This window comes from Lepidochelys kempii, chromosome 9 (assembly GCF_965140285.1).
Source record: "Lepidochelys kempii isolate rLepKem1 chromosome 9, rLepKem1.hap1, whole genome shotgun sequence".
Taxonomy (NCBI): domain Eukaryota; kingdom Metazoa; phylum Chordata; order Testudines; family Cheloniidae; genus Lepidochelys; species Lepidochelys kempii.
This window is the reverse complement of record NC_136388.1, coordinates 50,780,384-50,794,589: the sequence shown is the minus strand read 5'-3', so window position 1 is coordinate 50,794,589 and position 14,206 is coordinate 50,780,384. Positions and strand designations below refer to the sequence as shown.

The 14,206-nt window shown below is 51.3% G+C and overlaps 1 protein-coding gene across 1 annotated transcript in view; it reads right to left on the bottom strand.

The window, feature by feature from the left end:
• Positions 1-3,214: 3,214 nt before the first annotated feature.
• Positions 3,215-14,206, bottom strand: part of TSPEAR (thrombospondin type laminin G domain and EAR repeats) — an 88,396-nt gene continuing 77,404 nt past the window's right edge. Inside the window, exons 10-12 of the mRNA XM_073358810.1 lie at positions 9,514-9,701; positions 5,481-5,582; positions 3,215-4,058 (exon numbers count right to left, since the gene is read on the bottom strand). Coding sequence (XP_073214911.1) covers positions 3,905-4,058; positions 5,481-5,582; positions 9,514-9,701 — 444 coding nt within the window. The 3' untranslated portion in view covers positions 3,215-3,904. The remainder of the gene's footprint in view (positions 4,059-5,480; positions 5,583-9,513; positions 9,702-14,206) is intronic.

Here is a 14,206-nt window from a genome sequence, read left to right as displayed (position 1 = left end):
GCTGTGTCTACACCAGCGGCTAGGTCACCGTAACTACCGCACACCACGTTTCACTGCCCTGAGTGCTGTGGCTTATTTCTAAGCGTAGCCCAGGTCTAGGCAGGAGAGGGGGAAACCAGCCGCTGGCTGGGTTGGGGGCGTATGAAGGGGAAATGGAAAGGGATTGGGGTGGGACCTGTTTTAGTGGACGTGGAATCACGTGGCAGCGCGTGAAGGCAATGTAGACATTTGGCAGTGGGGCCCTAGCGAAGATGGGCATGGTTTCCCGGCTCTAGCAGAGCAACCAGCAGCAGTGGTCCTATCACTTGTTTTACACACTCCGCACTCTGGGTGGGATGGGTATTACAGCTGTTCTGGAGCGGGCCAGGCAGCTGGGACAGGAGAGGTCTGGAGCCGAGAGCTGGTCTAGTCAAAGTTCATTCGCTCAGTGCCATTTCCCACAGTCATGATCGGCTGCGTGCTAAAGGCCGAGTGCTGCAGGCAGGACGAGGAGTTGTGAGACTGTCGGGCCACGTGCAGGCAGCTGCTGCGCTGGCTGCCCAGACGTAACCCTGCCAAGAGCCCCCCAGCCTCAGCCAGCTGAAATAGCCCTGCAGTCTGGGGGTGCTGGGTGCTGGCTGGGGCCCCAGGAGAAGTGTTTGTACTTGTGATGTGAGCGAGGCCAGGGCAGGGTCTCTGAGCTGAAAGCCACGTTCACCTCCCCACTGTGCCCCAACAGTGTGAAATACATGCTCCAGTTTAGATTCCAAAGCGGGCAGCTAAGGGGAAGGCTGGGTTTGGCTGTGAAGCACAAATGGGTTTTTCCTCAGTCTTTGTCTGTTGCCTTCTGCCTGTGCACTGGAGACCCAGGAGCTGGCTCAGCCCCTTCTGCTCATGCACTAGGGGCCCTGGGGCCAGCACAGCCCCTTCTGCCCGTGCACTAGCGGTCTGGGGGGGCCCTTCTTATTTAATCTTGCCCCATCTTTTCTGCAGTATTTGTCCCCTCGTCAGGACTCCTTCATCAGAATCTCTGTAGTTGGTGCTCCCATCTCTCTAGGGGAATCCCCCCGGAGCATGCTGGGGCTCCCCCAGAAGCACTCTCCAATGTGGGGGAGTACATTGATCTTATGTTCATACAGGGCTTCTTCCCAAATCATCCCCAAGTGGTTCCATGCAGCCCCCCTGGAGGAAACGGGCCGGCTGTTTCAGAGCACCTAGTGCCAATGCCCGGGGGTGGCTCATTGGAGTGCAGCTTCTTTCCCCTCTAGCTCACACCCCAATTGTCTCCCCATGCTCCCCTCACATGCCCCTGCCACCCGCATGTCCCCTTTCCCAGTGCTCAGCCTCCCAGAGCTGCTGGTTGGTGCACGCGGGGAGCCAGGGTGGGCAGGCTGGGGCTGTGATTAATAATGGCGATAACTCCGTGCATGCTCAGCGTTCAAAGGGGGCTCTGTCTCTGAGCCTATGGATTGGTAGACCTCTGGTTGGTTAAGTCCGGGAGGTCCCAGACGATTGGTAAAAGGTAAATATAGTGCCCATATTTTAAAAAGGTAAGAAAGAGAACCCGGGGAACTACAGACCTGTCAGCCTCACTTCAGTCCCCGGCAAAATCATGGAGCAGGACCTCAAGGAATCCATTTTGAAGCACTTGAAGGAGAGGAAGGTGATCAGGAACAGTCAACATGGATTCACCAAAGGCAAGTCATGCCTGACCAACCTGATTACCTTCTATGATAAGATAACGGGCTCTGTGGATATGGGGAAAGCAGTGGACATGATATATCTTGACTTTAGCAAACCTTTTGATATGGTCTCCCATAGTATTCTTGCCAGCAAGTTAAAAAAGTATGGATTGGATGAATGGACTATAAGGTGGATAGAAAGCTGGCTAGATTGTCTGGCTCAATGGATAATGATCAACAGCTCGATGTCTAGTTGGCAGCCGGTATCAAGCAGAGTGTCCCAGGGGTTGATCCTGGGACCGGTTTGGTTAAACATCTTTATTAATGATCTGGATGATGGGATTAATTGCATCCGCAGCAAATTCGCAGATGACACTAAGCTGGGGGGAGAGGTAGATATGCTGGAGAGTAGGGATAGCGTCCAGCATGACCTAGACAAATTGGAGGATTGGGCCAAAAGAAATCTGATGAGGTTCAACAAGGACAAGTGCAGAGTCCTGCACTTAGGAAGAAAGAATCCCATGCATCACTACAGGCTGGGGACCGACTGGCTAAGCAGCAGTTCTGCAGAAAAGGACCTGGGGATTACGAGAAGCTGGATATGAGTCAGCAGTTGTTGGCAAGGAGGCCAAGGGCATATTGGGCTGTATTAGTAGGAGCGTTGGCAGCAGATTGAGGGAAGTGATTATTCCCCTCTATTTGGCACTGGTGAGGCCACACCTGGAGTACTGTGCCCAGTTTTGGTCCCCCCACTACAGAAGGGATGTGGACAAATTGGAGAGAGTCCAGCGGAGGGCAACGAAAATGATTAGGGGGCTGGGGCACATGTCTTATGAGGAGAGGCTGAGGGAACTGGGGTTATTTAGTCTGCAGAAGAGAAGAGTGAGGGGGGATTTGATAGCAGCCTTCAACTACCTGAAGGGGAGTTCCAAAGAGGATGGAGCTAGGCTGTTCTCAGTGGTGGCAGATGACAGAACAAGGAGCAATGGTCTCAAGTTGCAGTGGGGGAGGTTTAGGTTGGATATTAGGAGCCACTATTTCACTAGAAGGGTGGTGAAGCACTGGAATGGGTTACCTAGGGAGGTGGTGGAATCTCCCTCCTTAGAGGTTTTTAAGGCGCAGCTTGACAAAGCCTTGGCTGGGATGATTTAATTGGGGATTGGTCCTGCTTTGAGCAGGGGGTTGGACTAGATGACCTCCTGAGGTCTCTTCCAACCCTAATCTTCTATGATTCTAAGCAGAGGACCTCAAAGAAGGATGAGCGAAACAGGACAAAATTGCAACTGGAGCATTTTGCAACATTCCCTCTGTGACTGACTGAATCTCTTACTAAAACAATTAAACAGACACTTCCATGGGAAAATGACTTTGCCAGATTGGGGGGTGAGGGCCCAATGGCGTGAGAGTGATTTCCACCATCTGAGGATCTGACCTGCTACTCTAATGACTAAAATCCCTCTAAGTGCAAATCGCAGTGCAGCCGTAACTGTGGAACTGTCACCGCTGCCTCTATCATTATAGGTGATAAATCATCACATCTCCATCTACTCAGCGTGGTTGTAAAATATACCTATTGATTTCTGCAAGATGAACCCGTCACGTACAGGGAATAACTGGAAACAACTATAGTAATGGGAGGAGGTTAGACAGACACTGCACGCCTCCTCAGCATTACAGGCAGGTGGGCATGGAAACAAGAATCAATACACCTTGGAGGACATGGGCAGCGTTATTGGAGGACATAACCATGCAAGGCTCGTGCATCAGACCAATCCAATGGAGGCTGGACACTCCTCAGAGCTGGTGTTCTCACCCGCTGGGGTCTACTGCAGAGTGAGCTAGAGGATGGCTGCCTAGGATGGGTTTGAATGTAGGACTAGACTGTGCCCTCGGACCATCTCCCCTGCTGCATGTTATCCGTGGAGCTCAGAATAGCACCAGCCTGACGGCCGCCATCTAGCTCAAGCCATAGCTGGGCTCGCATGGTGCCCCGGCCAGCTCCTGGATGAAGGAATGGGATAGGTGCCATAGAACCACTTTCCCCGATCTGTCCAGGTCCTGCGCAGAGCACAGCTCAACCAACCCCAGGGATTTGGCACTGAGGCTTCAGACTTTCCCAGCATTCCTGAGTTGGCGTATTTCCTGCAGGGGGATAATTCTAGCCTGGGCAGAGCCGGACAAGTCACCTCTTTGCCTGGGTTTGTCCCGCTCCTGGCAGTAAACAGACATCACTGAATATCTGATCAGATGGTTTTCAGCTTCAGCACCTTGGAGAGTGGTTCCCTGGCACTGGAGTAGATGAGGTAGGAGCCCGCTGTTGTGTGAAACGCTTCCCAGTCTCGACAGCCAAACGTCGGAAGACGATGAACCGCTACGAAGCCTTCATACCCTTGCCACCTGCAGCGCAGAGGATAGCGTTAATACCCATAGCATGGGCTTGCATCTCCACTGGGCACCTCCCCACGCTAGTGACTCTGAAGGGCTGTCTACGCTGCAGTCAGCGGTGGGACTGCAGCAGGTGTAGAAGCACCCAAGCGAGCTCTGACCTAGCTAGCTCCAATAACAGCAGCAGTGAAGCTGCTGCAGCATGGGCCGAGCTAGCTAGACCAAAGCTAGCTCAGGTATGTCCGAGCGTGCTGCAGTCACACCTCTGAGTGCAGCGTAGACAGACCCTTGCTAGTTCAAACTGACAGAAACGCTGTCCCACAAAGATGCATTGGCCCCTCCCAGCCCCCATTACTCCATTGCATGCTTCCTTATCTGGAAGGGCTGTGACTGGAACAGAACTAGAGGAAGATCCTGCTGCTCGAGGCTTGGTGCTGTGTTAGACCTCTCCTGTCAGGGATGTTTTGTGCAGAAGCAGACACCGGATTCATTCCCAGTCTGAACAGCTTCATACCTCTGCCCCCCTCCAGACGATGAGGCACTGGTGACTGGTCATGAAATACTGAACCTTTTCCCTCTAGGCTGATGGTTGAAAAATTGCCCAGTAGTGGCCTAGAATGGTCACCTGATGGCTGGGTGGGGTGGCCTACATGAAATGGATTTGGTGGCCTCAGTCCAGGCCCTAGTGACCAGGGTCAGCACCACCCCACAGGTCACTGAGAGCAGGTGGGCAGGCTCAGCAAAGGTCAACCGGCAGCCCAGCCATGGAGACTCTCACCCTGGTGGTAGCACCTCCCAGTCAGGATTGCAGGGGGGCAGCACGCAGAGCTCGCGGGGCTACTGCCCACACAGCACTGGTCCCCAGCCCGACAGAGGCCTGCAGGACGCTCGCTCGGGTGCATGTTACCAGCTCTGCATCCAGCAGGAAAAGCCTGAGGGGAAAGGCCTCTGCATGGTCCCCCCTCTAGTCACTGCCTGTGGGCACTGAACCCAACACATCCATTGGCCACCAGAGAGCAGTGGAAGGCGCAGTCTCACTCCTTCTCTCCCTGACTCCTCCTTCAGGCCCACTGCCTTCTTTTGCTGCTTTTGGCTGAAATGGCCCAGTTCTGCATGGGTTAGAAAGACGCTCGCTTTGCACTAGGGCCCATTCAGAGGTATGGATCTGCAATCAGGTAGCAAGAGTAGAAGAAGAGGGTGGAATAACCTCCCCTGTACATTTCTTGCTTGCTCTGCTTCTGGGCCACCTGGCCCCATGCAGAGCAGCCCAGATCCTGAGGAGGCAGAGCAGGGTGAAGGGACGAAGTGAATCACTCGAGCCTTCTGAGCTGTCTCTGTCTGCATTTCCTCTGGCCCTTGACTGCAGACAATTGACGGTGCCTCTCCAACTGCCTGTGGCTCTAAGATGGGGTAGCACCATTCGGGCATAGTTACCTGTATATAATACTGTTCACAGAGAAGGTGAATCCGTCAAAGGAGTTTGCTACCACCAGAAAATAATCTTCTCCCACTGAAAAGAACTCCCAGTCCAGAGCACTGTGATAGGGAGCAAGCACACAGATGGGTCATTAGAACCATCCCTAGAGAGGCTCACCAGGTCCCTTCGGGGCACCAGCCGCCATCCGGCCCAGGGCAGCACAGAGACACAAAGCTGTTACCGTCTGCTGGCCATTCCCTGGGCTTTGTGATGAGTTGGTGGCTCCAGTCCAGATCCTAGTGTCCCCAGGAGATAGGCCATGACCGCAGCTGGCATGGAGTGGACATGGCAGCAGGAAGGGATGATGGGTATAAAGTACCCTCCTCCCAACAGGTATGGTCTCCCCAGGTCAGGGTGGAGGCACATTGGTGGGACAGTTTGCTGGGCCACTGCCCACAAGGCACTTGTTTTGTAGATAAACAGTTGCTAATTCAGCCCTTTCCACAAGCACTTCAGTCATAGCAAGCCTGGCCTCTGGTAACAGTGGCTGGTCCATATGTGGGTGTGAGGTATACATGCCACAGAGTCATGTCAGCTCTGGCCAGGTGAAGGCCAGCATACCAAGCCTTGCAAACACAGACAGTGTGGGTCATTGCTGTGGCTGTACTGTGACATCTCGCACCACAAGAGGTTAGGAGTTAAATGGGTGACAACATCTTACCTCCTTTCAGCATGGTCAAATTGCAGTGTGGTGTCCAGACCCAGAGGCACTGATACAGGGAATGATTAGGGATCACAGCCAAGCTTTCCATTTGAGATATGCTTGCTGCTAAATTCAGAGCCACACATGACTGGGCTGGGCACTGAGGAGGACAGAACTGGGCCTGTATGCTGTATACAGAAGAGGCAAGATCACTCCTCCCTTAAAAGTGACTTACAAAAACTATGTCAGTCTGAGGGGAATGCAGCTATTTCCACGTAGAGGCAGGTTTTCCCCAAGCTGCCTTCAGTTATAATACATTTTGAAAAGAATCTTTTCAACAATTGATCCTCACGGATTTTAGTTCCTGACTATCATGTTCCAGAATGAGCTACCATTCAGCAAATTCCCAGTGTGGGTCAGTGGAGAGGGAATGGGGTAGTCAGTTATTTTTTGTCAAGCTCCACATTTCTCGGCCAAGGTCCAGACTCCAGAGAAACATTTTTCACACCGCAGTAACAATACTATGTAAATAACAAGATTTCGGGGTCCGTTCAAAAGCGGCTGGCGGCCTGGATTTGGCCTGCGGGCCGCCTATTGATTAACCCCGGGACAGGGCATGGGTGGGACACGGCGGGTATGGCTGGTGCTTGCTTTCAGGCCTGATTTGAAGAAGTGCTGAGAAGCCCTGACGATGTGAAGCGACTAAGCTTGATGCCTCCATTTCCTTCCCTGTAAAGCGGGCTGAAGTCCTAAGCTGAGTGGCTTGAATCTGGTGGCTGAGAACAGCCAGACTGGCACTATTTGTTATTGCCACTCTTGAAGCTCCACCCGCAGTGGGATTGGCTGGCAGAGATTTCATGGGGCACCTCTCCGCATGTCCTGCAGACAGCTCCAAAGAAGATGACCTGAGTGCTTTGCTCTGGGGAAAGGAGAAGGCCACTGCTCGCACACAGGCCAAAGCACCAAGGACTCACCCACTTGCTTTTTCCGGAACGGCTGCTGGTTGTGAGAAGGAGCGAGAAACAGCCAGCTACGGCAGGGGGCCTGAAACACACGTCCTTGCTTCAGTCTCAGCCAAAAGAGGCACGCTGCCCTTTGAGCAGCTGAGGTCATGTTGGGCTAGAACCCCATCTGAGCGGGCTGACAAACGATGGCCAAGTAGCTCACCTATGCCATGGTGCTGGTGCCACGGAAAGGCTGATTTCCCACAGGAGGAGGAGTTCAGTTAAAGACCTGCCAAGGTGCAGGTTGCTCGCGGGTGTTACGCCAATGCACAGGGCTGGCAGCACTCATGAGGGAGGGCTTGTCTGGGCTCAGTTTATTGTGGAGACTCTGACATGGAAGCAGCTGGCTGAAGGAAGAGCAATCCTGCCTAGCCCAGGGCTCTTACATTGCCAATCAGGCTTTACGATGTATCCATCCCCCTAGGGTCTGCACTCAGATCGAATGGGGAGAAGCCTCCTTTCTGCTGAGCTACAAACGGCCTCTCAGTGCTCCCTTCTGTCCCCGGTCTCAGCAAACACAAAGCTCCAGCGCCAGGCCTTGAGGCCACATGATCCACAGCTTCCATTGGGATCGGCACTCTGAAATCTACCCACACCCTGCCAGCAGAAGGACCTGGGCCTCCCCACTAGCCTGGCCAGGAAGATCCACCTCAGTGCAGAGGAATGTGTGGAGCAGAGTGAAGTGCTTGTATCTGGATGGGCCCTGGGTAATCTGGATGGGCCCTGGGTATGGTGGGTCCCCACTGGGCACAGAGGGCCAGGGAAATGGACAGAGACAATGAAGGGTTTTTTTCCTTTTGTTCTTGTCTGGCTTTGCTGGTGATACAGACTTTGTAACTGAGCTCTGCATAGGACACTGGGCCTGGTTCTCCTCTGCCTTGCACCTTGGGCAGCCTGTTATATGGTGCAAAGGGGACATATAATGCAGCCACTGAAATCCAGTGTGGGGAGGGAAAAACTGGGTCCAAAGTGGGGGGTTCCTCTAACCACCTTCTCCCAGTTCTACGCTAGTAGACCTGAGAGAGTAACTATCTAGATAGTTGTTCAACCTACGCTCTCAACTGCTAAACATCAGATAACCCCTGTGGCCAGCTGTGTCCTCCTCTTACAGAATGTGGTTCATTGAAACAGGATGGGAACAGACGCGTTGGTGGAACCTTCATTGACAAACACGGGACTCTCCTTCTTCTGAGCACCCCAGCCACCCCCAGTCATCAGTCATGTGCCACACTCTCCCTCCTTTGCTTAAATGGGAACATGCCTCAATTTCCAAATCGGGGGCCTGATCCTTAGCTGGTGTAAATCAGCACAGCTATTGAAGTTCATGGAAGTCAGCTGATTTAAGCTAGGTCAGGGTATGGGCCCTGGTGTTCCTACGTAGTGACTCCCTCTCGTCATGTTTCCCGGGGGGAGGGGAAGCATAATCATAGGTGTAATTTGGGGGGTCTCTGGGGCATGGTCCTCTCAAACAGGGGAGGCATGGAGGGGTCACATGCCATTCCTTCCCCCCTATTTCTGTGAGTGCTCAGCTGCCCTGCAGGGCTTGTTCTGCTCAGCCTGGGGGCCAGGGAGAGAAGGGGACTTTGTCATTGCCATCATTTCGGCTCTGGGAAACGGATGGAGCAGGACTGAGTGAGCAGCTTTTCCTGGGTCCTAGTGCCCACCTGTTTTCTCTACAGCCATGAGTGCCCCTTGGGGCGGGGCGAGGGAACAGAGTAAGGGGGGTGTGGTGAGGAGAAGAGACAGTGGGGAAGGGAAGTTGGCTGGGGCAGGGGGAAGAGAAGGGGAGAGGAAGAGGGAGCGGATGGGGAAGAAAAGGGGATACAGGAATGGACGGGGGAAGCAGGAGCCCAGCATGGGGCGTTCCCTGGGCAGCAGCAGCCCCAGCAGGGAGGCAATTGCAGCAGCAGTAGAGCAAGGACATCACTGCAGCAGCCGGTGCCGGAGTGGCTGCCAGCAGCAGCTGGGGCTCCCCCGTTATGCCCTTCTGTCCCCCCCAGCACCAGCAGCCCAGGTACAACTGTAGGCGGGGGGAGAGAGCCAGTGACCAAGGGGACCGGCTTCAGCATGCACGTGTGGGTGCTTGCATGTGCATGGGTGCGCTTCCCTCCCACCCCCAGTATAGCAGTCAAACTATGCCTATGAGTGCAATCCCTGGCAGATGCCGGTATTATGTGAATCCCTGGGTTAAATTCTCTGCCCTGTGCTATGCAGGAGGTCACGGTCCCTTCTGGTCTGAAAAATCTACAAATGTCTGACTCTGTGATCACTGGAAAGGAGGTTAAATTGGGAGCTCTCCGGGACCCAGTGCAGATGTTTTTGCACTGAAAAGAGAGTTGGTACCTGTAGGTGAGAAGATCCTGAAACTTGACAAACATCTGTGCCGTGATGTTTAGCTCATAGATGGAGGAGTTGATGGCATAGTAGTTGTTCAGTACTACCGTTGCACTGTCATAACTATGACTGTTAGCCACCGCGAGGAAGATTCTGTCTCCAATGGGGAAGGCCTCCCAGTCGGCAGCACCAAAAGTCTAGAATGAACCGAAAAAGCGAACCTGGGTAACATATCTTTAGATTTTAGTCAGGTTCTTCACACCGTCCTACATGACGTTCTCATAAACAAACCAGGGAAATGGGGTCTAGATGAAACGACCTTAACATGGATGCCCAACTAGTTGAAAGACCATATTCGGGGGTAGTTTTCAATGGTTTGCTGTGGAGGGTGTGTGGAAGTATAACATTGTATAAGTATAACGTTGTATAAGGGGACATGCTGGATACATTGTATATGAGAGGGCATGCCAAAACATGTAACAAAGTATCTGAGGGAGCACACGTAGGGACAGTTAGCTTTTGAATGGAGAAGCAATTAAGATAGAGCCAGCACGTCTAAGAAGCAGGCATCAGAATGGAAGGTGTGAAGGGCAATTAGTTAAGTTAACTGGAAACTGTAAAAGGAGATTGTTAAGGGTGGCAGGTAATTGAAGATACGTGACTGGTCTCAGGGATCTTGAAGGGTGGTGACTAAAATCTTTTTCTTCTTTTGTCTGTAACTTCTCTGTAACTTGTTCTCCAAAAAACTGTATAAATTAAAAGACACAAGCCCCACTCGGGGGCTCACTTCTAAATGTATTAGCAGAGCAGCTTTGCTAATAAAACAGAGTGGTCTGATAAATTGTGAGTCTGAGTCAAACTTTGACAGCTGTGCCTAGTGGGGTCCTGCAGGGGCCAATCCTGCATCCAGTATTAGTCAATATTTTCATTAATGTCTCGGATAAGCAGCTTTTCCTGGGTCCTAGTGCCCATAATGGACTGGAGAGTGTGCTTATAAAATCTGCAGATGACACTGAGCTGGGAGGGGTAGCAAGCACTCTAGGACAGAATTCAAATTCAAAATGACCTTGCCAAATCGGAGAATTGGTCTGAAATCAGCAAAATGGAATTCAATAAAGACAAGTGCATAAATTCAATAAAGACTTTGCTTAGGAAGGAAAGATCAAATGCACAACTACAAAATGGGGAGTAACTGGCCAGGTGGCAGTATTACTGAAAAGGACTTGGGGGTGATAGTGGATCACAAATGGAATATGAGTCAACAATGGATGTTGCAAAAAAGACTAATATCGTTCTGGGGTGTATTAGCACAAGTGTCATATGTAGGATCCAGGAGATAATTGTCCTGCGCTACTTGTCACTGGTGAGGCCCCAGCTGGATACTGTGTCCTGTTCTGGGTGCCACACTTAAGGAAAGATGTGGACAATTGGAGAGAGTCCAGAGGAGTGCAACAAAAATGATAAAAAGTTTAGAAAACCTGACTACGAAGAATGGCTATAAAAAAGAGGGCATGTTTAGTCTTAAGAAAAGACAGCTCAGGGGGAACCGGATAAAAGTCTTCAGATATGTTAAGGGTTGTTATAAAGAGGAAGGCAATCAATTGTTCTCTGTGGTCACTGAAGGTAGGACACGGAGTAATGGGCTTAATCTTCAGCAAGAGATTTAGATTAGATATTAGGAAAAACTTTCTAATTATAAGGGTAGTTAAGCTCTGGAATAGGCTTCCAAAGGAGAATGTGGAATCTCCATCCTTGGAGGTTTTTAAGAACAGGTTGGACAAACACCTGTGAGGGCTGGTCTAAGTTTACTTGGTCCTGCGACAATAAAAGGGACTGGACTTGGTGACTTCTTGAGGTCCCTTCCAGCCTGACATTTCCATGATTCAATGAATAAATTTTTGATGGAGGTCTCAAACCTATTACACAGGTGTGTGTAGGCCTGTTTTAGGCCACATTTCAGCAGAGAATTTAAGCACATGCTTTACTTCAAGCATGCGTTAAGTCCCTTTACAGTGCATACAGAACTTAAAGGGTACTTGGTTGAAGAGGGATGGTTTACTGAATCAAGGCCTGAGAAGGCTGTTGTATGGAAGGACCAAAGCATTGTACAGTGCATCACCTCTCATCCCCAGCAGCTTCACACTGTGATGCTATTATACATGTATCAGGAACAGATGTCGTACACGCTGTTTCAGAGTTGGTGATCCAGAGGCTACAATTGTCACAAAATAATCTGAGCAAAGCTGTGAAAGAGAAGAGATTCTGGCAGCTCCAGGACAGGCTTTTGGGACACAGGTTCTCCTCCCCAACACTAGCAGAGTCTCTAGGTGACAACCTCCCCACAAAGTGAAACAGAGAGATAGGAAGCCCTACGTGTTAGAGTGACACGCTTTGGAAGATCAATGTCCAGGCAATTTGATGTTGAGGGCATAGCTTGCTTAGCTTTAGTTCTGAACTTTCTGTTCCTTTTATTAGCTCCTGCTGCTTTAGGGAGGCTAGGGATTTTCACAAATCTTAAGGGTAAATTTTAAAATCAAATTGGGAGTTTGCAATTTCCCATTAAAAAGAAATCAAGCTCTCCAGACATGGAGCAGCATCCAAGAAATGGGACTGAAATGCATCTCCGCCTTGTGAGAATGTAGCTGCCACATTTCACTGGTTGCAATTTGGAGCTTGTTAAATACTCCTCTGTGAAAGAGAGAACATACCCCAAGAGAGCAATCATGCCCTGCCAAAAACAACATCCACACAGGAACTGGCTGTTACGGCCTGAAGCAAGTCCTGCTGCTGGTAACTGGCGGAGAGCAGCAGCTTTCCGAATCCTCCAGTGGCTCTCTCTCATAGCGAAGTGTTTCAGTAAACCCAGAATTCCTCTCACAACACTCCTTGCCCCGGTCCTCCAGGGACTGAAATCTCAGCACCCTCATCATGGATTTAAAAATCACATGGAAGGGAGGGAAGGTGAAATTGTATAAATAATGAACCTTCCAAGAAGCCTTGTACAAGGGTGTGGCAATGCCACCAGGCGAGCGATTTGCTGATTTCAGCCAGTTGTTTTCTCAGAAGGATACTGCAGGTGACCTCAGTGATTCTCTTACTTTTCTGGACCCTGGCTCTGACTAATTAGGAACACAGGCTATTATTCAGTAGGCAGAACTTTTACTCTAGATCCAGCGAGACCCCAGTAGCTGCTGCCCTGGATGTCACCCTCAGAGAGCACAGACTGCAGCTCTAAGGGCTGGGCAAGGAGACCAGCCAAGCACGGGTACTTGCTTTTAAAACGAGGACAGTTTGGCAGATTAACACCCAGGAGCTGGGTGAAACCTACACTGTGTTCTTGCTCTTGCTGTGAAGGCAGCTCCTGGAGATAGAAAGAAACTCCCAGCACTCAGCAGAGACTGCTCCAGTCAACGGGATGAGGGTGAAATTTAAGTCAATGGCAAAACTCCCATAGACCTCAGAGGGCTAGAGTTTCACCATCAGTGTCGGATGCTGCTTGGCTAATGGGCTGGGGAACACAGGGCCTGAGAGGGCAGAGGTGTATGAAGAGAAGGGCAGAGAGACGGAGCCTAACAGTTCTGTAGGGATGTAGACAGCACTACGCTGCTGTCTCAGCCAGGGCTGCTCTCTCCATCAGCCCACTGAGCCCCGCTGCTCTGCTGATTTGGAGAGCGGCCCGCAAAGTGACTTGGGAGATCCCCGCCCACCCAGCAATGTTTTCCCCCAGCAAGATAACACAGCAGGGGCTGTATAAGTCACTTTTTCTACATCTAGAGTGATCAGAAATAGCTGTGGCGAGTTTGGGCTTGTTTGATGTTCACATGGTTTCTGCTTCATGTTTGAGTCAGCCCATGGCAGGATGCACTAGGAGCTGCTGTAAAGCTGTGAGGAAAGGCAGGCAGCATTCAAGGAGCTGCCCCCAGCTCTTCTCCTCAGCTTGTATGTTCGGGTCTCGGCCTGTGGGGGCATGGACATTGTCTTCTCAGCAGTCTCTAAAGTGCCTGGCACACGACTGGAACTGTACAGACAGCAAACACTAATATGTGCATTGATGAAAGCAGGTGTGTAATGGGGTTGGGGTCGACGCCGAGGTCATGTAGCCCCCCCGCCCCACACTCTACTGTTCCTCTCCTCTGCTGCCCCAAACCAGTTTGGCACCTTACCCAAGGGGGTACCTCCCAGCCACTGATGTCAGCTAGCAACACTGCCACTGCATACAAAAAAAACCTGAACTCGGCAAGTCTTTAGGAAAGAAAACCCCAGCAGTACCCCATGGGACTAGAGAACACTTCTCTCTACACTTATTATCTAGCATTGTCTTGAATCCCTGGAAGGCAGGAGACAGACTTTGGGCTATTACACTCAAGTAGCAAAAGACAAGAGAACAAAGCTGGGGAAGGGTGTATGTTTTGTGAGAAGGAAGAAGCTTGATTAATTTTCTATATTGATTTTTGTCTTCAGTGGGCACAAAATAGGCTTCCACGAGTTCCGTGATCAAAGGAGACGCTCTCAGCAGCTTTTGCTTTTTTCACCAATTCACGCACAAAGAGAGAGGCTGTCGGTCTGTCCCCAGACGATAAGCCATGGACCTCCTCCTACAGCCAGATCCCACTGGCCCCAGGAGCCGCACCTCCTCCTACAGCCAGATCCCACTGGCCCCAGGAGCCGCACCACCTCCTACAGCCAGATCCCACTGGCCCCA